General features: G+C 35.4%; 1 protein-coding gene across 2 annotated transcripts in view; it reads left to right on the forward strand.

Annotated features, from left to right (window-relative positions):
• The first annotated feature begins 367 nt into the window (after nucleotides 1–367).
• Nucleotides 368–22,639, forward strand: part of TRDN (triadin) — a 365,907-nt gene continuing 343,635 nt past the window's right edge. For both annotated transcript variants that reach the window (XR_004299993.1, XM_032407956.1), the window contains exon 1: nucleotides 368–638. Coding sequence is in view for 1 of the 2 variants with exons in the window: in XM_032407956.1 (XP_032263847.1) it covers nucleotides 617–638 (22 nt within the window). In the remaining variant the exon portion in view is untranslated. The remainder of the gene's footprint in view (nucleotides 639–22,639) is intronic.

Here is a 22,639-nt window from a genome sequence, read left to right on the forward strand (position 1 = left end):
AGACTACCCTCCCCTTTGCCTCTGGTAGACATGACAGGACCCTCCCCACACCAAATAAGGGAAGAAGAATGTTCTGAGCATTAAGGGCACTAAGAATAAATCTGAGCTATCACAGATAAGATTACTTTCAACTCTTTATTTCATGTTTTCTGACATAGACCCCAAGATCTGTAATTATCTTAAGGAAACTGCGGGGGCTTAGAAAGTACTTTTTAGTTATTTTGTTGTTGTTGTTGTTGTTTTCCCTATCTTTCTTTGGGGCTGGAGAGCTGGTGTGTGTGTGTGTATGTGTTCCCCTAGAGTGCCCCCCCCCAAGAAAAAAAAAAGTGCTGAAGAGTCCTAGGGAGATGAGGCTATTTTTGTTCGAAGCTGATACTTCTGCCTGAGCCACAAGCACAGCTTGGAAAGGGCTCAGGTTGTTTCCAGGGGGAGAACTCTGCAGAGAAGAGACGAAGTTCAACAGGACAACAAAAGGGCAGCAGAAACAGCCAGGAAAACGAAGAGCCTTCACGTTTTTCACACAGAGCCCCCTATCAGAGTTCTCTAATTCTAAAGTATTCTGCAAACTGCCACTTGACCGGAACTTTTCGCCTGCTTTTTCCATTCTCCAACCACCATGACTGAGATCACTGCTGAAGGTACTGCTACCATTTTCCAATAGTACCAATAGAAAAAAAAAGGTGGAAATTGACAGTGACATTGACAGTCAAGTTGTCAACTTAAATGTTGCTTTTAGATACTTGTCTTGATCAATGATTCTATACGGGATTGGAGAAGTGGATTTGGGAGTGGAGAGGCTGATAGATCTGTGTGTTGGGGGAGAGAAGGGGTTTCTCTGCATTTTGCATGGGAAACTCTTCTCTGCTATGCCAAAGGCCCCAGTAGGTACCAGTTGTCACCCGCACCTCTATAAATAGCTATGGTCATGTAACATAACCTCTGATATCTTACCTTGCAAAAATTACAAGACTTGCAAGGATAGAGACCACAATGAACTTAAAATGTTGCATTTAATGTTTGAATGTAGAAAAATTATTTTGAGCATTTTTGCTTTATGATATTTTAAAATGGAGATCTTAAATTTGTTTTTCCTTTCTAACTTCAGTGTATAAATATGCACACACACATACGTAAGATTTAAGATGTAAGTGCTCCCACAAAATTTGTATATCTTTTACTATTGGTAGATATACAGAGACAAAGTTAGAAATCCACAAAATGTAGATCAATATGATTTTAAAATGAAGCAATTTGAATTCTGATTCTTTTCACACACTCCATGTCTCTTTTACCTCTATATGATGAACTCTATCTTTCTAATAAGTAAATATTTTGTTTCAGTGCTTCCTCTGAAAAGGTTTATGCCATAACTAAAACATATTTTTTTTATTATTTGATCACGGTAGCAATTGTTTCATCTATATATAAATATGTAAAATATATGTAAATATAAAAATATATGTATATTTCTTAGAATGAAAGGACCCTTTAAACAACTAAAGCATTTTGAATCCAGACACAATCCAGTTCTAGTGAGGTAAAAATCTGGGAGGTGGATCTAAAATTTGCTTCTGACAGCTATAAGAAAATCAGACAGGTGGTGCTCTCATCAGCTTCCAAGTTGAATGCTGTTTTTAATTAGACAACTGAAAAATAGAACATGTGGTTTTGGCTCTTTGCATAGATGCTAGTATGGACACACAGTGATTTCGGAGTTGGAGATTTTCAGTCAATATTTATAAGGAGAAATGTCTTACTTGTACCTTCCACTGAGAAATTTAGTCTGGCACCCCAAATTGATAAAAACAATTACTGAGAGGTTTCTGTGTATCAGGTATTTTGCTCAGAACTTTGTGCTATTTACTTATTTAAACCTCATACAATTCAATTAAGCCAGCATTATTACCTCCATTTTGCAGAAATAGAAACTGTAACTCAGATGTTTGGTGACTTGCTCAAGACTGTGGCATTGCCAAGATGAGAAGCCAGCTCCCTTAGATCTAGTTTGTGTTATTTCTTTTCTGTAAGAGGATATCAGGTTTAGTCTTTACCAATTTTAGTTCAGAATTTGCTAACTAAATATAAATAACATTTTTTCCTATTCCTTAGATATTCTGTGTCATGTGGTCTTTAGTTTGTCTTAAAGAGAGCTATCTTTAACAGCTGCTTGCTTAGCCCCGCACAAGTTAGTAAGATACCTATGAATGTGTTTCCCACCCTGTGGACTGGGTGTGGGCATCCAGCCGATTCAGGAGGTCACAACCAAATCATGTTTGGTTTGCTTGTGGATTATTCTCTGTAGAACTTGGCACTTGATTCATAAAATTTTTTTACAGGAGAATTCTTGATTATGAAATAGAACTTTTGTTTCTATCTTCTCCCCGTGGAGTATCTAAAGGATTCTCACAAGACCTCTTGGAGTCTCCCATAAAAATCATTGAATTAGTAATAAAGGGTAAAAAACACCAGCTAGTGAGGGTCATTTCCTGCTCCTTGGCCTTTGCAGTTCATAGGATCTATGTCATCTGAACATCAATTATGTACTTTTTTCCTTTTCGGGAATGATTTATTAATCATATTTCTCAGATGAAAATTAGACTGCCAACTAAGAGCTGAATTTTTAAGGTTAGCACCTCAGTCATTCTCTGGGGTTATCCAGAGCTTCTGGCACACTTCTCTCCTACACACTTTTCATTTTGTCTTCATGATTCTCACTTTTTTGTGTCCCAGCCTCAATAGCCTTCTTTTAGTCTTTTGTAAGGGGTATGCTTTTGTACAGAACTTTGGTACATGTTATTCCCTTAGCCTGGAATAGTGTTTCCTCTCATCTGCTGTATTTCTTTTGCCACCACTTTGGGGCACATTACGAAAATGTAAGTACTGCATCAATAGACTGTGACATCTACTGATGACTCTTCCCATCCATTTATCACAAAGCAAGCAAACGCTGTATAGCAATTATGAAAGGTAGAGCTAGAGTAGCCTCTTAGAGAGTTCTAGTCTACTGTCCTGACCTCCACTGTTGGAAAACTGAGGCTGATACAGATTAAATGACTCCCCCATGGTCACTGATAATTAGAGGAAGTCTGAAGATATAATTCATGTCTCCTGTGGCTTCTCTCAGTGCTTATTCAACTATAACCGCAGGACACATCGATAAACCTTACCAAGTTCTTTACATAGATTACCAATGCATGTTCCAAGCCTGACTACTTCATCTGACAGAACAAAGGAAGTAATGCTAAATATGGAATTGTGTTTCAGGTACAGAACCATAGATGATGTAGAACTAGGACCAAGTTGGAAGCCAAAGGATTTTAGAGAAATAATATCTTTGATTCTGGCCACGATGAATTTATAAAGATAATCGGAATGACAATTATCATAACAATTCACATCAAAAACTAATGACGTACTATATATTGGCTAATTGAACATAATAATAAAAAAGAAATCTAAAAAATAGTAATAATATATATCTAAAACTAATGATGTAATGTATGGGGATTAACATAACAATAAAAAAATTAAAAAAAATAGTAATAATAACAATTCACATATATTGAGAAGACATTAAATGTCAAGCACTGTATAAAGTTTGTTATATGATCTGTATGTTATATAGATACCTTTATCATTGCTATTTATAGAATAGGAACTTGAAATTTATTTATTTATTTTAAAGATTTTATTTATTTATTTGAGAGAGAGAATGAGATAGAGCATGAGAGGGGGGAGGGTCAGAGGGAGAAGCAGACTCCCTGCTGAACAGGGAGCCCAATGCGGGACTCGATCCCGGGACTCCAGGATCATGACCTGAGCCGAAGGCAGTCGCTTAACCAACTGAGCCACCCAGGCGCCCGGAACTTGAAATTTAGAGAGGTTAGGGATTTGCCTGAATTCACACAGCTGTATATAGTAGAGCTAAGATTCACATCCAGATCTCTATCTGAGTCATGTTGACTACTTCTCCTTGCTGTGTGAGACAATAGTTAGCCTGCTGTTCCTTCAGAGGCCGACAGGGGCCTACCCTGGGCCACTGTTCTGATTTGGCCCATGCTAAATTGAGTAAGTTGGATCAGGCCACAGACTGGATCAAACTCAAAGAGTGCTAGGGTTTAGCACTATAAATAGCCTTCTACCTTCTTTCCAGAGGCTATTTCTAGACAAGTGCCAAAGTTAGCTCCCCTTATGAGTTTCATGTGAACTTGCAACCACCAAAATCAGCATCTATTTGACAGCATACAACACTATGCAAAAATACCTTTGGAGTAATTTTGATAGTTAATTTTTTTAAACTATAGTTAGTTCTTAATAGCTTGGTTGAAATGATAGAGACTTTTTAAAAAGCTGATAAAATTTGTAATTTTTTCAAATTGCCAAGGTAACTAACATACAGTCAAATTATGCTTTACAATAACATCTATGTAACTGTGTTCTCTGGGTCCAAGGATCTCCAAAATAGAGGGAAGTACAAATTTCTACATAATAGATTCAAGTTGGTAAAGATCTTATATATAATTAACTGGTAATTTACTAGAAAACTTAGTTAAGGGTAATTAAAAAAAAATTAGGTCAAACTCTCAACTTCTAAACTCCCAACTTCTAAACTATTATATAACTTCAGGATTCAAGAGAAGGTTTATCATACCATATATGGGATTGTTTCCTCACTATTAGCTCAACCATGTTTTACTGCTTCTGTAACAAACCTGTGGAAGGATTTGATATTCAAAATGTAGAGCAAAAATCGTAATTTATTTTACACAATGCAGTGCTTCAACAGACTGTAAAGCACATGAGCTCCAATTGTTGCTCTCAAGAAAAAAGATCGAGGATTCACAGCCAGACTAATTAACTATGCACGCAAATTATGTCACCTAGAGCAACAGATGGTGAAATTAAGAGAAGGAGAAGATCCAGCCTACGTATTTCTGTCTATCTTGCTAAAACTGAGTGGCTATTCTGGCCCAAGTCGAGATGACTTGGGTTGGGAGGAGGAGGAAGTACTAGGTTCAAGCCCTAATCACTTCCAAATTATGTTCTCCTGTTCAAGAAAAGCAATACCCTACATCTAGAATATCATTTTTAGTTCCACGAACACATTTTAAAAATTGATATTGACAAGACAATATATTTGGAGAAGGACCATGATTGTAAGAGGCACAGTTAAATGAAAAGATTTGTGCATAGGTTGTTTAAGGAGAAGATCAGGTTTTTTTTTATTATGCAGCACTCGGGGACAAAGTGAAAACCCATAGATAAAAGTCTAGAAGCCACAAAAAGGCAAACTCTTGCCAAAATATAACTCAAAGCCTAACCAACCGTTAAAATGATAGCTAGAACTAACTCTTCTGATTCAAAAACAAAAAACAAAAAAAGAAAAATACATAAGTAGAAATAAAAGAAAAACAATGAAAAAAACACAGTCTCCAATTTTCAAGAAATAGGTGGATGAAGAATATGTTAAAAACTATACCATAGCATGCAATCAGCAAAATCCAGGCAGGCTATGGGAACCTTTATGATATAAACAACCCAGTTCCTTCAAAGAAGTTATTGGAAACAAAAAGAGATGCCAAGGAAACCTATAGATAGAAAGAAATGTTACCCATCATAATGTGTAAAATTAATAGATCCTGATTCAGACAACCTTAAAAATTCCAATGAAATAATTGAAAATTTGACATATTTTGAATGTCGGATGATATTAATGAATTACTTTATCTTTAGTGGGGTGACCATATTGTGGCTATGTTTTAAAGCTACTTATATAATTTGGAGATACATACTCAAATATATATGAATGAGATGATACAATGTTTGAAACTTGCTTCTAAATAATATACCAGAGAGGAATATCAATGAGGTGTATGTGACATCGGACTGGCCAAGACTTGGTTATACTGGGACTGATGATGGGTACACAGGGTTTTGTTATAATATTCTGTCTACTTTTGTGAATATTCAAGCCTCTCCTTAATAAAGAGCTAGGTAAAAAATAAAGAACAGAGTTGATGTTTTTAGTAAAAATTTACTTTTTGTAATATATATGGGTCAGTGAATCCACTGACCATCAAATTTATTTGTAAGTGCGAATTACTGTCTAAGTTAGCAGTCTGTTATTGAAATGGAAACCAAATATACTTGTATTAGACAATGGGGTCCAGAAATGTGCATGACATTTGTAACAGCAGAAAAGGAAATAATGATATTTTTAAAAAATATGTTATAATGTGGGGATTTGGAGGTTAGTTTTATTTCATTTCTCAAAAGTATTAGTGACATCAGTTAGACATCTTAATTAGTAACATCATTTTTTGAGATGTTCCGTGTGAAAACCTGAAAAGAAATTAAAAACCTAAGAAGTCAATATGAGGCAAGGAAAAAATAGTTCTAAAAAATGCTGTGGTCAGGAACATCATATTTATTGACAGGGCATTAAGGACCAAGTCTTTTATGAATATCTTTTTAAAATATCACAGAAACTCTGAAAGGCTAAGAGGCAGATATCACAGAAATCTGATCAGTCTGATTCTAAAACTTCTCAATCTTCTTTCCTGCTCAAGTTGAATTTAGAAAAAGAGAAGAAAAGCAGATTGTGAAAAGCAGGTGGGTGACATAATTCACTGAAAATCAGAGAGAAAAGGTAGTGTAGCACTGAAAGAAGGCAGCATTAAAATAATTAAAGGCAGCATGATGGAGTACAAAGCATGTGGAGTTTAGGTCAGATATCCAGGTTGGAGCACCAGCTCCATTACTTAACCATAGTTATCTGGGGCGGGGGTGGGATGGGAGGTGGAGTGCGGGGGTGGGGTTGGGATGAGGAGCCTCATAAGAGGCCAGAAGAATGTTTTCAACTTTTTACAAGATCATGCTTCTTGGCAAATTATGTTTATGTGTACATTTAAAAATTGTGCAAAGCATCCATGCTGCAAAATCTGTAGTGAAAGTGAACAGAAATGCATCTTTTTAGTATCAACCCTTGCTGGATTCCATTAAGAAGCTTTTTGTTGCAGCTTTTGTTATTATTTGTAATAGTGATTCTTTTTTTTTTTTTTTTTTTACCACATTTTAAGAACACAGTACTCATGGAAGATGTTCTGCTTGTCAGCTTAAAAGCTTAATTTTTTGTTTTTGGTGATCATTGTGACTATAACTTAAAAACCGTGCTACTTTTACAATGCAAAAATGAATTGAGCCTATTCAGCTATTATTCTAAGGGCTTAGGAATCCTTAGAGACTTAAAGTCTTCAATGTTGTTTGCATTAATTTTTAATCAGTTAACAATATTTAATATGAAAGAAACATAAAACAGTGCAACTAAGCAATTTTAAAGTGGTCTATATTGACCTTTGGGTTGAATATATCGATTTGAAAAGAGAATGTATACATAGATGGTTAAGATTTTCCAGTTAAGCTTTTGGTTTTACAGTTATGGAGTTGAAATCATTATTCTTTTCTTCCATCAAATAAAAAGAAACCCTTTGGAGAAATGTTCAATGTATTTTTAAAATGCAGATTATTTAAAGTAACACATTTAAAAAGAGCAAATTAGGGAAAAACCTTCATCTGAAAATCATGCATTAACATAATACAATACTTCCAAGCTTATGGAGTTCAGTTTCAACTCAAAGTTCTAGGAAAATCTAGCAAAGTTAAGTTTTGCTTTCCTTAATTCCCATTTTCTCTGAAAAATCAGAGTGCCATGAATAATTTCTGATAGGAAGGGCTTATTTGGGTGTCACATGAACATGTATTGCCCCAAGTGAGGGTTAAACAGAGATAGATGAACTTTCTGGTCCGAAAAGATAGTATTTTCCATCTTCAAAGGAAGTTAAAAAGAATATCCTTGGCAAATGTGTAATGAATAAAGTCCTGCTTCTCTCTGTACAAGTTATGCTCTATAAACATCAAACATCTCCACATCTCTGTGCCTGAAGTCAAGCTGTCAAAAGCACATGGAATTTACGATTCTGAGAGATCCTTTGGTATGTAAATGAGCTGTTCCCCCATAAACCACAGAGTCCATCTCACTTATGATGTACTTCATATTACATTTAAATATGTATGGTTTAGATATTTCCTAGTTTGGTACCTGTGGCAAGGGCTGGGGTATGTGGTCTTCACTTAAATTAAAGATACAGTCATTTAATCTAGAAGAACAGATAATTTATGTTTGTTCAGCAACCTGCTTGTTATAAACAGGTTTTCTCATTGCTACTCATTTGCTGCATCCTCCCCCTCTCCCTGACACAGGTTTCTGAAATATTGAGAAAAAAGAAAGAAAGAGCTCCTAATATAATATATGCATAATATATAATAATAATATAATATAATATAATATAATATAATATAATATAATATAATATAATATAACATAACTCAGGGCATTAATGAGCTTATGGATGTGAGAGAATCATTTCCACTATTTAGACCTTCAAAATATTGTTAGCAAGGTTTCTCTGGAAAATTTATTGTTGCCTATTAAAATAAAATCATCATATGACTAAGAGAATTTTCTGTTTGTGGTAGACATTTGATATAACATCAAGACAAAATGGTAATTATAAAGTGACATTTCTTTGACCTCCAGTGCTGGAGCTATTATTTTTATCCATCGTTATTCTTATTTAACTTATGTATAATTGCCTGGGGGAAAAGAATACGGTATAAAATCTATACGTTACCAAGTATGGTAAAATGCCAAGTTTGTGAATTTAAATATGCAGAAGCATTCGGCATCACATTTAGAGAGAAGTGAGCAAACAAAATACATCCATTTGAAATATAACAAAATTATACACCCTGTGGTATTAATTATCAACCTATAATTAGATTTATACAGCAGGAGGTCATGTCAGAGGTTCAGTTGTAGTCAATACTTTAGAACTTATTATGCACCAAGCTGAATACCAGGCAATAGGGACATGAAGAGGAATAACACAAAGTCCCTGATTCTAATATAGTAGATTGAAAAACAAGCAGGAAAGAGAAAAAATAATCATTAGACTGAAGACTAGACAGATATAAAAATATGTAACTCCAGTTTGGATTTATGAATGATGAGTGCTTTAGTTGACAAAGTCATGCTATTGTTCATAAATATAATCACTGAAGACACATTGAAACTTGCTTAAAAAATAACTTTAGAGTAATAGAGTGTCCTATTCTTCACTCTGATGATTTGCAGTGCACATGCCATTGTCAAAAGGTGAAATGGCTGGCCAAAGTAAGGAGATCAAGAGTAGGTTTGATTAATGAAGAGATGAAGCAAGAAGAGATGGGTGGTAGGTGAGAATTAGTGATCTGTGGGATGAGGCCCTAGGATGATCAAGGTACAGAGTTACTAGGCTAAGAAACTGGGTAAAGATCCTGGTTTAAAGACTCTAGTTTTTTTAAGGCACTCTACTGCTATGTCATTGAAAAGGATGGATACCTTATATTCATGATTTATTTTGAACTTGTAGTTTATTACAATCTCTAGTTTCTGGCCCTCCTATGTGAGTATGCTCCCAGTATTTGTGTGTCCATTGCTGCTTTTGATCCCCACTCTACTTTGAGCTCATTTTGTATTTTTGGAATGCTATTTCCAATTCATGAACAAATAATGAAATAATACTGTCAGACAGGTACTCACTAAGTAACTTTCTTCAGGATAATAATGAGAAATAAACTGTTAAAAACTAATTTTGTGGTCACCCTTTTTCTAAGTACTATGAGAACTAGTGTTTAGGCCAGTGGTCTTGCTATGGTTCTATAAAGGCACCGTATTAAGCACTGAAGCAAGGCAAGAGGGTTTTTGAGATACTAGGGAAAGGCCTTTGTCAAGGAACAGATGAAGAGACATGATCTTTAGTCCAAAGTTCAGAAGACATGATGAGGAAGTACATAGGGTAGCAGAAATAGCTAGATTTAAGCAGTAAGTCAGCAGAATGCTCTAAAGACTTTTCTCATAGTGACTGAAAGGGTTATATTAGAAATAATAGTTTTGACAGCTACCAGAAGTTTTGTTTATCTCTTGAATTAAGTAGACCAGGTTTACTCTTCAGTTTCTGCCCAGTCTCCCTGGATTCATAAACTTTGTAGGTTGTGACTAGAATTGACTTGTTATAACCATAATCTAGCCAGGGTCCCTGTCTTTGAGTGACATAGGCTCTCAATACCCAGGTGTTTTGGAGCATGGTATTCTTATCTTTGTCCCTTCACTCTGCCATTCACTAATGGATGGAAAGGGGCAAAACTGTTGACATCTTCAAAGATATTCACTTAATAAGCACATATATTTCAAGTATTTGCTTTGGCCAGTAACTATGCTAAGTCTGAGGGTGAACTGTGAAATATATATTCATCTAGCCCTCAAGGAAAGATTTGTAATTGTATAAATAACTATATGATACAAGGCTGCTAGTTCTAAGTTGCCTAAAGAAGAACAGAGGAAATTATATATAAAAATCATGAGATAGATTCCTTGGTTTCTCATCACTCAAGTTTAATGTAGAAAATATTTACACATATGAAAGAGCTAGAGTATGAATTAATATGTAACTTGAAGGATAGCTCTAAATGAAAGAAAAGGGGCATAAAGGAAAAGCAAAGAATTAAGTTTTTGCTAACATCCCTAGGTCCAAAAAATTCCAGGTTAATATATTTAGCAAACAATTATTTGATATATTTTTACTAAGTTAATATCTTGGTCTCATGTTCTATGCCAGAGATCAAAGCTGGGGGAGACATCTTTATTGGCATTTGGGGCAAGAGAATTAGTCAAAGGTCCATCCAAGACACTGCAGGATAATTAGCATATAGTAGTACCCCTCACATAATTTTGACTTCATAAACAACCACAGACATTTTCCTATGGGGATACTAACTACACCCTAGTTAACCAACAAGAACCTAAGATAAAGGTGAGCCTAGGTGCTAATCATTGCAAAGGAGGTGGGATCAAAGTACTCAACTATGAGAAACTGCTGGCTTATTTATCTTCCAATTCTACATAGAAGAGTCTTTTAGATCAATATAAGGGATTTGGATTAGTGGGAAAGTTTTTTTAATATTTTCCAACTAAGTTACCAGTTACCAACTAAGAGTTAGTATACTAAATCAGTTACCACTACGAGTTACCAATTAAGTTATCAGCTAAGAGTTAGCATACGAAATATGCCATCTATTTCAATGATTCAAAAGTTATTTGGAATAGAATGAAATCTTTCCTGAAATATAATTATATTTGGCTTTCTTAATTTGCATTTATAATTCTATAGTAGAAAGGAAAAAAAAAGATGATGATTTTAAGGAAGTGTGAGACAAAGAGATTCACAAACAAAATGGAATGACACAATTTCCCCTGGAGAAAAATCAGTGAAAGGTGATGGCTTATTTTCTGTGTCCTTGAGCTAATGAGTTGAGAAGTGACAACATAATTTGAAGAGAGGCCCAGGTGGAAACATCTCTGATAGGTAAACTGAAAGACAGTACTTTGCAAAATTGCCTCATATAGTTTTACAGAAGCTAAATAATAAACCTGAGATTGGATTATATTTCTTTACTTCATAGACACCCTATATTGTGACATATTGAACTCCATATGTCTGGTTAAAGTACTTCCAGTGTTTCTTTAATTCCTTGTAACACTACCAAAATGACAAATATGTTTTCCAATCTTGTAGGAACTCACTTAGAATTAAGTTGTTAGCTAACACTGAACTAGAAACTAAAATGCACAAGAACTCTAAGTGAAAATAAATTAGATAATGTGGCAATTTTTTAATAACACTGTCCCAGGGGCGCCTGGGTGGCTCAGTCGTTAAGCGTCTGCCTTCGGCTCAGGTCATGATCCCAGGGTCCTGGGATCGAGCCCCGCGTCGGGCTCCCTGCTCAGCGGGAAGCCTGCTTCGCCCTCTCCCCTCCCCCTGCTTGTGTTCCCTCTCTCACTCTGTCTCTCTCTGTCAAATAAATAAACAAAATCTTTAAAAAAAAAAAATAACACTGTCCCACTTAGTTTTCAAGAGATGAGCCACCTCATCAGTTCAGAGTTAAAACAATATTATGAGTCATCACAGTTTTTAAAATATTAAAAAAACTTTTTGTAAAATATAGGTACTGAAAGCTGCATAGATCATATATATTTATATATCATTTACTAAATAATAATGGAGTTGACATCCACATAACCAGTACTCAGTCCAGGAAACAATATTTTCCATCACCTCTGAAGAATATCCCCATCTGCTGCCCACCCAGTGACTCTCATTTTGGTTTTGCTTTCCAATCAAGATTCCTTTTTCTCCAACCATTTCTCCACAAGGAACAACTATTCTGACTTCTTTTTATAACAATTTTCTTACTTTGTTTTATAGCTTTATGACCTCTGCATCTATAAACAATATAGTTTAGTTTGGCCAAGTTTGTTCTTTACATAAATGGAACCACACAGCATGCATTATTCTGTGTCTTGCTGCATTAATTCAACACTCTGTAACACTCACCCGTTTTGTTGTATGTAGTTGTAGTTCATGCTATTCTTGCTGCACGATAGCATGAATGTCATAACTTATTTATCCATTTGAATTTTTTAAAATTGAAGGGCTTTTATGAACAATACAGCTATGATCATTTTTCTTATTTTTAGCTTTGACATTCTATGGTTCTATCATCAATGTATATTTATTTCATAGCACTATGCTCTGTGTTCAAAAGGTGAATTCAGCATGAAGAAGATGCCTTGCTCACTCAGACTGGGTAATATATATATATATTATCATTGAGATCTAGTCAAAAAACATGGAGAAAGTGTGACCTCAGGGCTATCTACCAGAAATGCCTTAGTTTGTTTTTCAGAAGAAATTGATGTATCCCCACAAGATATATAAAATGGGTATTTGGGAGAACAGGGAGGAAGGAATGGAATAGTAAGGACTTCTCAGAGATAAAGAAGTAATCCTCAATGTATAATGAGCCTTATCTGAAACTGTAGAGGTAGCAACTCAAACGTAGACATTTAGACCCGGCATAACCTGATATAAAAAAGAGATTGTTCAACAAATATTATTGAATGAAAGTGTATGGAGGCCAGGAGTTCAGCATGTGGATACTGAAACTCATTAACTTTTTCCCATTCAACTATTCCTCTGACCCTATGGAGTTTTATCTTTTTCCCATTTGCTCAGTCTCTAAATTTTGGATTCCTCATTGCTTAATTCCATATTTTCCTCTTTATTCCCACTGTTCCTGCTTTAATTTAAGCTCCTATCATTTCATATTTGGATCCCTGTATGTGGCACACTGTATTTTTCACCAGTGGCAATAGCAATATTTCCCATCTCATGTGCTCTTCTTATAATGTGACCTTGACTCTTTTTCCACTGAGAAGTGAAGTCTATTTTCCCTTCTCTTGAATCCAGAGAAACCCATGTGATAATTACCTCAAGAGATAAAATACAATGAAAATGATACTATATGATTTTCAAAGATAGATCATAAAAATGCCAGGCATGTCTGTCTTGCTGTCTTGGGAAATTTACTTTTGAAACCATGCTGTAAAAAATTTGAATCACCCTGTAGTGAGGCCCATAATGAGAGGAAACAAGGTCCTTGGCTGATAAACTCAGCTGAGCTCCTAGTCAACAGCCAGCAGCAACTTTTCAGCCATGTGAGTGAGCCATCTTGAAAATGGATCCTGCAGTCCCCAGATGAGCCACCCTAGGTGATACTTGTGGAGCAAAGACAAGCCATGCCTGCTGAATTCTAACCTAATCACATATTTCTGAGCAAAATAAGTGATTATAGTTGTTTCAGGCTGCTAAATTTTGGGTTGTTTTGTTATGCAGCAACATATAACTGTTACACTAACTGTTACAGTGTTACATAAGAATCCATGTAATCTCCTAACCTCTAATCCATCTTCCACATGATTACTAAATTAAATCTGTAACACTATATAACCCATTGACTAATGGTTAACTCATTCAGTGTACCACTGCTTCAGGCATATTCAGTATGATGTTAGCCAATTGAAAAATTGTTATACCTCTACAACTTTATCAATCATTTATCCACATATTCAATACTTTATTTATTCAAAAATGTTTAAGGAATGTTGACTATTATAAAAGTATTCTAGTCACTGGAGAGATGCTCATTGAAAAAAAGAAGAAAAAGTAGAAGAAGGAGGAGAAGGAGTGCGAGGGGGCGGAGGAGAAGGAAAGGACAGAGGAGGAGAAGGAAAGGACAGAGAAGGAGAAGAAAGGAGGAGAAGGAAAAGAAGAAGAAGAGGGAGAGGAAGAAGAAATTCCTGCTGTCAAAAGACTCACTGAAACAAAATCTCAATTACACCCCACTTGGAGATTTTGCAAATGTGAACGAGCATTTTCTTTGGTTAGTGTGCTTAAAAATTGTCCTGGTTGTGGACCAGGGAATTTCAATGTGTAGGATCTCCACACAATACTTTGCTCTACTGAGCAGGTTTAAGCAACACTTTGCATAGAGAAGTGTTCACATAATGTGTATTGGTAAAGAGTAGATAGAATGTTAGTTACAGTATATAGAAAAATGACCCTCTAGGATATCCATGCCTCAACCCTCAGATTCTGTGAATATGTTATCTTACAAGGCAAAAGGGAGTTTGCAGGTGTGATTAAATCAAGTACCTAGAGATGGAGAGATTATCCTAGATTATCTGGGTGGGCCTAATCTAACCACATGAGTCCTTAAAAGTGGAGAATGTTCTTGGTGGTGGTTAGAGGGAGATGTGATGTCAGGACTTACTGGCTACTTAGTGGCTTTAAGGATGGGGGAAGAGGCTGTGAGCCAAGGAACACAGTAGCCTGTAGAACCTGGAAAGGGTAAGGAGACTGATTCTCCTCTGCAGCCCCCAGAAAGGAATGTAGCCTTGCAGACACATTGATTTTAGCCCCTTGAGACCCATGTTGGACTTCCGAGTCACAGAACTGTAAGAAAATAAATTTGTGTTATTTTGAGCTACTGAGTTTTTGTTCATTTGTTATGTCAGCAGTAGAAAACAAATATACTGCTCTCTGATTACTGTAAATCTTTCTTTTACACTAAGAGACACATTTTCAGAGGGCACATATAAAATTGACATAGAAGAATTGCAAATTTATTTTTCCCAAAATATTTTTATATAAATCACTTTTTAAGTAAAATAAGTAAGTCTCCCTTTTATATGAGAGACCTGAGGCTAAAAAGGAGCCCTGTTTTCAAGGTCACAGAGCTCATTACTGGGACAATTAATTATAGATTAATAATTAACTAGGTTAGGGTGCCTGGGTGGCTCAGTCCTTAAGCGTCTGCCTTCGGCTCAGGTCATGATCCCAGGGTCCTGGGATCGAGTCCCACATGGGGCTCCCTGCTCGGCGGGAAGCCTGCTTCTCCCTCTCCCTCTCCCCCTGCTTGTGTTCCTGCTCTCGCTATCTCTCTGTCAAATAAATAAATAAAATCTTAAAAAAAAAAAAAATTAACTAGGTTATTCTTTTTGCAGAAATGTATGCTGACTTTCCTTCCAATAAACTGAGTTTTCTAGTAAGTAACATTTTCCCCTTAATAATCAGCAAAGTTAGACACTTTGTTTTGGTTTGTATTTGTCACCAATGGATAATTACAAATCTTAGGAAAGAGGGTTGTAGTTTGTGCAATATTTATTCCTTCTTAATATCTCTACAATGGGGTGTCTGCGTGGCTCAATCAGTTAAGCATCTGCCTTAGGCTCAGGTCATGATCCCAGGGTCCCCTTCTCAGTGGGGAGTCTGCTTCCCCCTCTGCCCACCCCCCCGCTTGTGCTCACTCTCTCTCTCTTGCAAAAATAAATAAAATCTTTAAAAAAATATCTCTACAATGATTCTGATTACATTCAATACTGTGAGCATTTATGAAATGCAAATTGTGACTTGTTCTATGATCAATAACATTGGCATATTTATCCAGTTACCTACACACAATATATAATACATATTGTCCACACTGTCTAGATGATTACAAAGGGAACTTCTTTAAAAGGTTCCCTTAGTTCTTAGCCCAGGACATCTTGTCCTTCTTTGGAATGGGTATCCTTCACCTTCCTAGGTTTGCACACACCAGGAAGCTATGCACATTTTCAGCTGGATAAGAGCCTATTAATAGAAAACTGACACTGCAGCATTAAAAAAAAAAAAATCAGGTCAGAGATTAATTTCATGGAAACCCACAGTCATGTCAGCTAAACATGATCTGTTTGAGGTGGGTAAAAAATGTGTGATCACTTTGCTTGCTGTTCAAACAAAATAAATATGTCTCCCTTTTAAATTCAGATTCTGAGATATTCTCTCTCTCGTTTAGGACTTCTAAAGTATCCTTGCATGAAATTCCTGCAGATTTTAAACTACTGACACAAACTTCATGCTTAAACATCTTCCCAATAAGGCCAATTCAAGAAAAAAAGTGGTCAGAGTGTAGAATACAGGAAGGTATGACAAATGAGATTAATTAAAATTGTTGAAGTAATAAAAGTTAGAAAACAGAAACTTGGAATTAAGTAAACATAAAATTAGATTTGCAGGAAAACAAAGTTGCCTTAGTTCTACCTGAAAACATTAGTTTCCACTACAGGGCAAAGTGCAGGTAGATATACATTTGTTGATGAATATGAAAGGAAAGTTTTCAGAAAGGAAATAATACAATAACAGAGCAAAATTGTAAGTGGTAAAAAAATCATAAATATGTAACATTTGTATAGCATTTATTTAGTATAAATGCATACAAACAAGTATGACATATACATAAATGTGACTTGTGATGCATAGAATAAGATATGAATATAGAGTTTTTATTTTAATAAATATTGAGTTCCTACAACATATGAGACCCTGTCATGAAGCACTAAAAGAAATTATTTGGTCAGCATATCACATAAAGGTATAATATTGTTGTAGAGAATTTTTTTGATAAATATAATTAAAATAATTTTTTAAAACATTTATTTTAAATATAAAAGCTTAAGGTCAACAGCTAGGAATGACATTTTTATTCTCAAATAATTGTGCAAACGTGTCTTGTTTTTCTAAATTTATACATCATATATCTTTGAATTAACATTGAAAGGATCAATCTGAGGTTATTAAAAACATAACTAAATATTGCCCTATAGTAATACTTATGTTCTATGAATGGTGGAGAGTTCGAGGTAGGAAATGAGGTATACATAACTTAGACCAATCCTTTCCAAATTGATGTGCATATGAATCAGTTGGGAATTTTTTTAAAAGGCAGGTTCTGGTTCAGTAGGTTTGGGGAGGGGTCTGAGAATCTGCATTTCTAACCAACTCTTGGGTGCTGAGAATGCTGCTGGTCCATGGACCACACTTCAAGAATATACTATGGTATTTAAGGACTGCTTAGAGAAAAATTCTGCTTTTGGTTTTAGACTCTAATTTTTCAACTGAAATAAATAAGCCAATGGATATCCTGGGAAAGAAGACAAAAGAAAGAATAATTTATTATTATTTGCATTTTATTTGACTCTTTAAACAGTGTGTTTGAGTCCTTTTAGGAAAAAGTGTTCATGATGTTGGGTTAATTGTGTGCCATCCGACTCCAGTTCATCACATCTATATAGTGGCAAATACTCTCAATCCTGTAAAATCCTAAAAAGAATTTTTCACCCTTTAATGATATTTCTATGATTGTTTATAAAGACTTAGATTTTAAAATGGATACAAATTGTATGATCTTTAGATGTTTTTTCGCACTTAAAAATGATCAGTTATCATTAATTTGTATTTATTGAACTTCACTGGGTATCTGATATTAGATTTGACCCTTTCAAAGTGATTGGACACATGTCTCTCCATAACAAACTTCAAGCTATCTCAATGCTTAACATAAAAGAGTTGGAAAACCAAAGTTTTTTTGGTTTGTATTTGTGTTTCATAAATACAAATTAATGATAACTGATCATTTTTAAGTGCGAAAAAGCATCTAAACTGAATAAATGAAGTTATTAAGCAGAATAAAATAGTTGATTAATAATGTTGATGACATTGATTGATTAGTGCTAAAAGGGGTTATGTTCGCTCCTTAAGATGATGAATTTTGAATTCCTTATAGTAATTAGGAAGCATAAAAACTTGCAAATATATATATATATTTTTAAATTTTTTATTGTTATGTTAATCCCCATACATTACATCATTAGTTTTAGATGTAGTGTTCCATGATTCATTGTTTGTGCATAACACCCAGTGCTCCATGCAGAACGTGCCCTCCTCAACACCCATCACCAGGCTAACCCATCCTCCCACCCCCCGCAAATATATTTTTAAATACATTTATTCAAACAACTGCTGGAAAATCTCTAAGTTTATTTCAACTGGAACTAGAAATGTTTCCTAGTGTAAATGTAGGTTGGGACTTAGCTCATGAAAACTCTGGCATTAATTGACCACTTACAAATCATGAGTCTCTTTTCTAGCACACATGCTAGCACACCATATGAGCCTTAGATTTGGTCAGTGTATGGAATTTTCCAACACCTTTGTAAGTGAAGGAGGATGCAGTTGCCTTTTACACTAATTTTGGTCATTATGCACTAAATGTACCACTTTCCCTTGATACTCAGTGCATCTAATTTTACCTTTATGCTGTGTTCAGTTATTGATTTTATTTTTATGATGAGAAAGAAATATCATGATAATAAAAGAAGTGGAATTGTAAGAAAATAGAGTTGGAACAGGTTTCAAGGTCATTTCAAACAATTTCATGTTAAAATGCAAGAGTTATTCATGTTATAAAATTATGTGCCTGGAAACTACTTCTAGTCTTTCTCCTGTCCCTGAGCAGAAATATACTTTTACTATAAGAAATGTCAAAGAAAATGAATATCTTTCTTATGGTTAAATATTTCCATGCAAGGGTACTCAACATTTTCCTTAGAAAGTTATTTGTGTCTAAAAATACTTATGTCAAGATGTCCTCTCCTAAATCTCTCCTGTTAAGATTTGACACAATTTCCTCTTTTATTTTCAAGCTTGAAAATAGCAGGTCACCATTGTCTTTATAGTGACCCTTTGTCTTGTAGAACACTGATCTTACGTTGTTCTTGACTTAACAAGCTCTTGACTTAACAAGTTGAAAGAGCCAAGAAGAAAAAGAAAATGCTTCTCCATAGGCTGTACATTATTTTTTTAGCCTTTAATCAGAAATTAATCATATTAATCCTACTAATTTCTAACCTGGTAATTTCAAATGGTAGTGTATTTTGAGAATATGTATATGTGATATTTCAAACTTTTATTAACGGGTAAAGCAAAGGCACTCTCTGATCCAAAAAACAAAAAAACAAACAAACAAAACAAAACCCACCAAACCAATTAGAAGGAATGCCAGCCTTGATTCTGGGCTCATGCTTACTGCCTAACTCTCAGCTTTGTGTATTGGGAATGTTCCGTTAAAAAACTACGTAAGATCAGACAGTCATAGATTTAAACTCCTGCCCTCCCCTACACTCACCATGTGACTTACGTTACTTTTCTGAAAAGCAGTTTCATTATCTACAATATAAAATTTATAATGACAGGTCACAGGGTGTGTATATGAAAGTGCCGGACACTGCCTAATACATACCAGAACAACATAAATATTAACCTATTTCTTCTCTCTTATATTGATCAAATACAAGATGTGGGAAATCCGAGGAATCATACATCTGTGTAGATGCATGTATGAATCAGACATACATATGATCAATAATACATAAAATTATTTTATTTTTGTTTTCTCATGTAATAAAGATTGTAATGTTCTAACTTATAGAGTATACAGCGGGGGCAATTGTCTCATTGTTCTTCCCCTGCTCCCCCCATGTCTTATGAATAAAGTGTAACTATTCTACCCAGTCTGGTGCTCTTGGTTATTCTCGAATTATTGGCATTTGCATTTTTCAGATTTAAAATTTACAGTAAAATCTTATTATTAAAAACATTGAGCTTTTACTTTTCAATTTTCTTTCACATACTAATTTCATTTTAGTTCTTTACACAAATTATGAAAGTCCAAAATAATTTAATTCTTTCTTCCAGCTCTAAGAACTTGTACAAATGACTAGGGCAACGAGGGTCTTTCCAGGGTTATTTCAGATTAGCTTTACATAACTTTTCTGTTACTGTGTAACAATATTACCACAAAATAAGTAGCTTAAAATAGCAGGTAGTATCCTACAGTCTCTGTGTGTCAGGAGTCCGGCATGACTTACTTGGATTTTCCACTTCAAGGTCTCTAAAACATGCAATAACAAAGGTGTGTCAATTGGAGTGAGGTCTCACTTAAGGGGTAAATGGGGAACAAATCTCCTTCCAAGCTCCTGTGGTTGTTGACAGAATTCAATTCCTTGTGACGGTAGAACTGGCCTCAGTTTCTTGTTGGTCCCTAGAAGACCCTGTTGACCGGAGGTTGCTGTCAATTCCTAAAGGTTGTCTCTAATTTCTTGCTATGGTGCTTCCCAACATGATCAACAGCAGGAGAGAGAGTCTCGGAGGCAAGTCAGATGTTATGATCTTATGTAAGGTAATTATATATGCATCCCTTAGCTGCATCTTACTGATTAGAAGCTAGTCTCAGGACACGTTCACACTCAAGAGGAGGAGGTTAGGCAGGCATAAATGCCAGGTGGTGGATATTACAGAGGCCATCTTAGAATCTGTCTGCCACGGCCCTCTCTAGTGCAGGATCTGATCTCAGCTGAATAGGTCAGAAACCTATCTACTAATCAGGCTTAGTCTAAAGACTTAAATCCTGTGAGCCTGGGTTAAAACATGAAATATATCTTTATTTATTTATAAAAGGTTTTGTTCTTCCAGGGACCAATATATTTGGACTCAGTTCATTTCAGTCTCTTCCAGCATTTAAATGCTTGAATAATTTAATTAAAAGAAACTTTAGCTAGAAATAGAGCAAAGGAATTTTCATGGTCCCAAGGGGTGGTTCACTCTGGAAATAGGAGATAATAATCATATCAGGACTCATGTCACTAAAAATCAGCTTCTATAGTGACCTAATTGTGAGAATGGGACATTTCTGTACCATTGGATAGGGATGAATTAACCAGGAAAAATGTTCTCCTGCTCTACTTTTTCTGGAGACCACAGAAAATCTTTCACCCATCGTTTCATCACATTTTTATTTCAACACATTTTCAAGGTCAGATCTGATCGCCTACATGTATTCAAACTCCAGGGGTCCCACTTAGATGCTTGGGACACTTAATACAGTTTTTCCTTTTGTCATATGCTATGAAAAGCCTTAGGGACCAGACTCATTTAAACTTGTTCCCAGAAAGTCGCAGTACTTGAGAAAAAGGAAAAGAAGAACTTGGTGTCCTTGTGATGATCAACTGCTACTCCTCCCTCAGATTTCAGCTCAATTGTCACAGTCCATGGTTAAAGCCCCAATATAGGCTTTCACATGGCAGATACGTCTCCTTTGTAACATTTATTATAATTGCAATTGTCTGTTTGTATAATTATTTAATAGATATCTCTGTTACTAATTAATGTTGGTCCAATGAAGGCAGAGACTATAAAGAAATTTGCTCACCTTTTTTTTTTTTTTAAAGATTTTATTTATTTATTTGACAGAGAGAGACACAGCGAGAGAGGGAACACAAGCAGGGGGAGTGGGAGAGGGAGAAGCAGGCCTCCAGTGGAGCAGGGAGCCCGATGCGGGGCTCGATCCCAGGACCCTGGGATCATGACCTGAGCCGAAGGCAGACGCTTAACGACTGAGCCACCCAGGCGCCCCAGAAATTTGCTCACCTTTTGATCCCAAAAATGTAGCAAAGTGCTTGGCACATGGTAGGCACTCAATAAATCACAGGGAATAAATGCATATATGGGCATATGGGAGAGGAGTTACCAGGAACTCAGAGCTCACCCGAGGCCATCTAAGTGAAGCAACAGAGGTGCCCTGGTTTGAAGCTGGGAGCTGTGTTAAGAAAGAATTCATAATGAGAATGGCACATGACTACAACTTAGCTAGGTTGCTCTTTGGTGTACTCATTTTCAGCTCTTTCCTATTGAAAATTTGAATACCTGTTATTTACCACTTGTTGAACTTTAGTATATTTTTGAACACCCTTAATAACTATTACATGTGAGGAATCATTCTGTTCATTGGCAAAATCAACTGGACAAATAAAAATTAAGGCTGTTGGTAAAATGATTTGTAGTTCCTGTTTGACACTTGACTCTTCAGCTTGCAATATTAATCAATTAATTAATTTTGCACCTTTAACTTATGAGAAAAGTTATTTTCAGGATTTCCATTATGAATTTTGTCCTAATAATTTGCAAAATTTCTTATAATGCATCCAGCCATTGAACAATCATGGACTGAGTGCCTCTTTTTTAACCTAGATATAGTAGAAAGTAGTAGTGATAGAGACTAGTAGGGGGGGGAACAGAAAGAAAATTCAATGTAGTATAGTAAGAAATATGTATGTTATATAAGAATAATTATGATCTGTGCACATTATATCATGATAGTACATAGGTAATATACTGGCCCATACCATGGCCCAGCGACCAAAGTGGGAACATTTTCAGGAAGGGATTCCATTTAGAGGAGATAGTTAAGTGAATTCTTAAAGAAC

Source organism: Phoca vitulina, unplaced genomic scaffold (genome assembly GCF_004348235.1).
Source record: "Phoca vitulina isolate PV1807 unplaced genomic scaffold, GSC_HSeal_1.0 scaffold9, whole genome shotgun sequence".
In the NCBI taxonomy this organism is placed as follows: domain Eukaryota; kingdom Metazoa; phylum Chordata; class Mammalia; order Carnivora; family Phocidae; genus Phoca; species Phoca vitulina.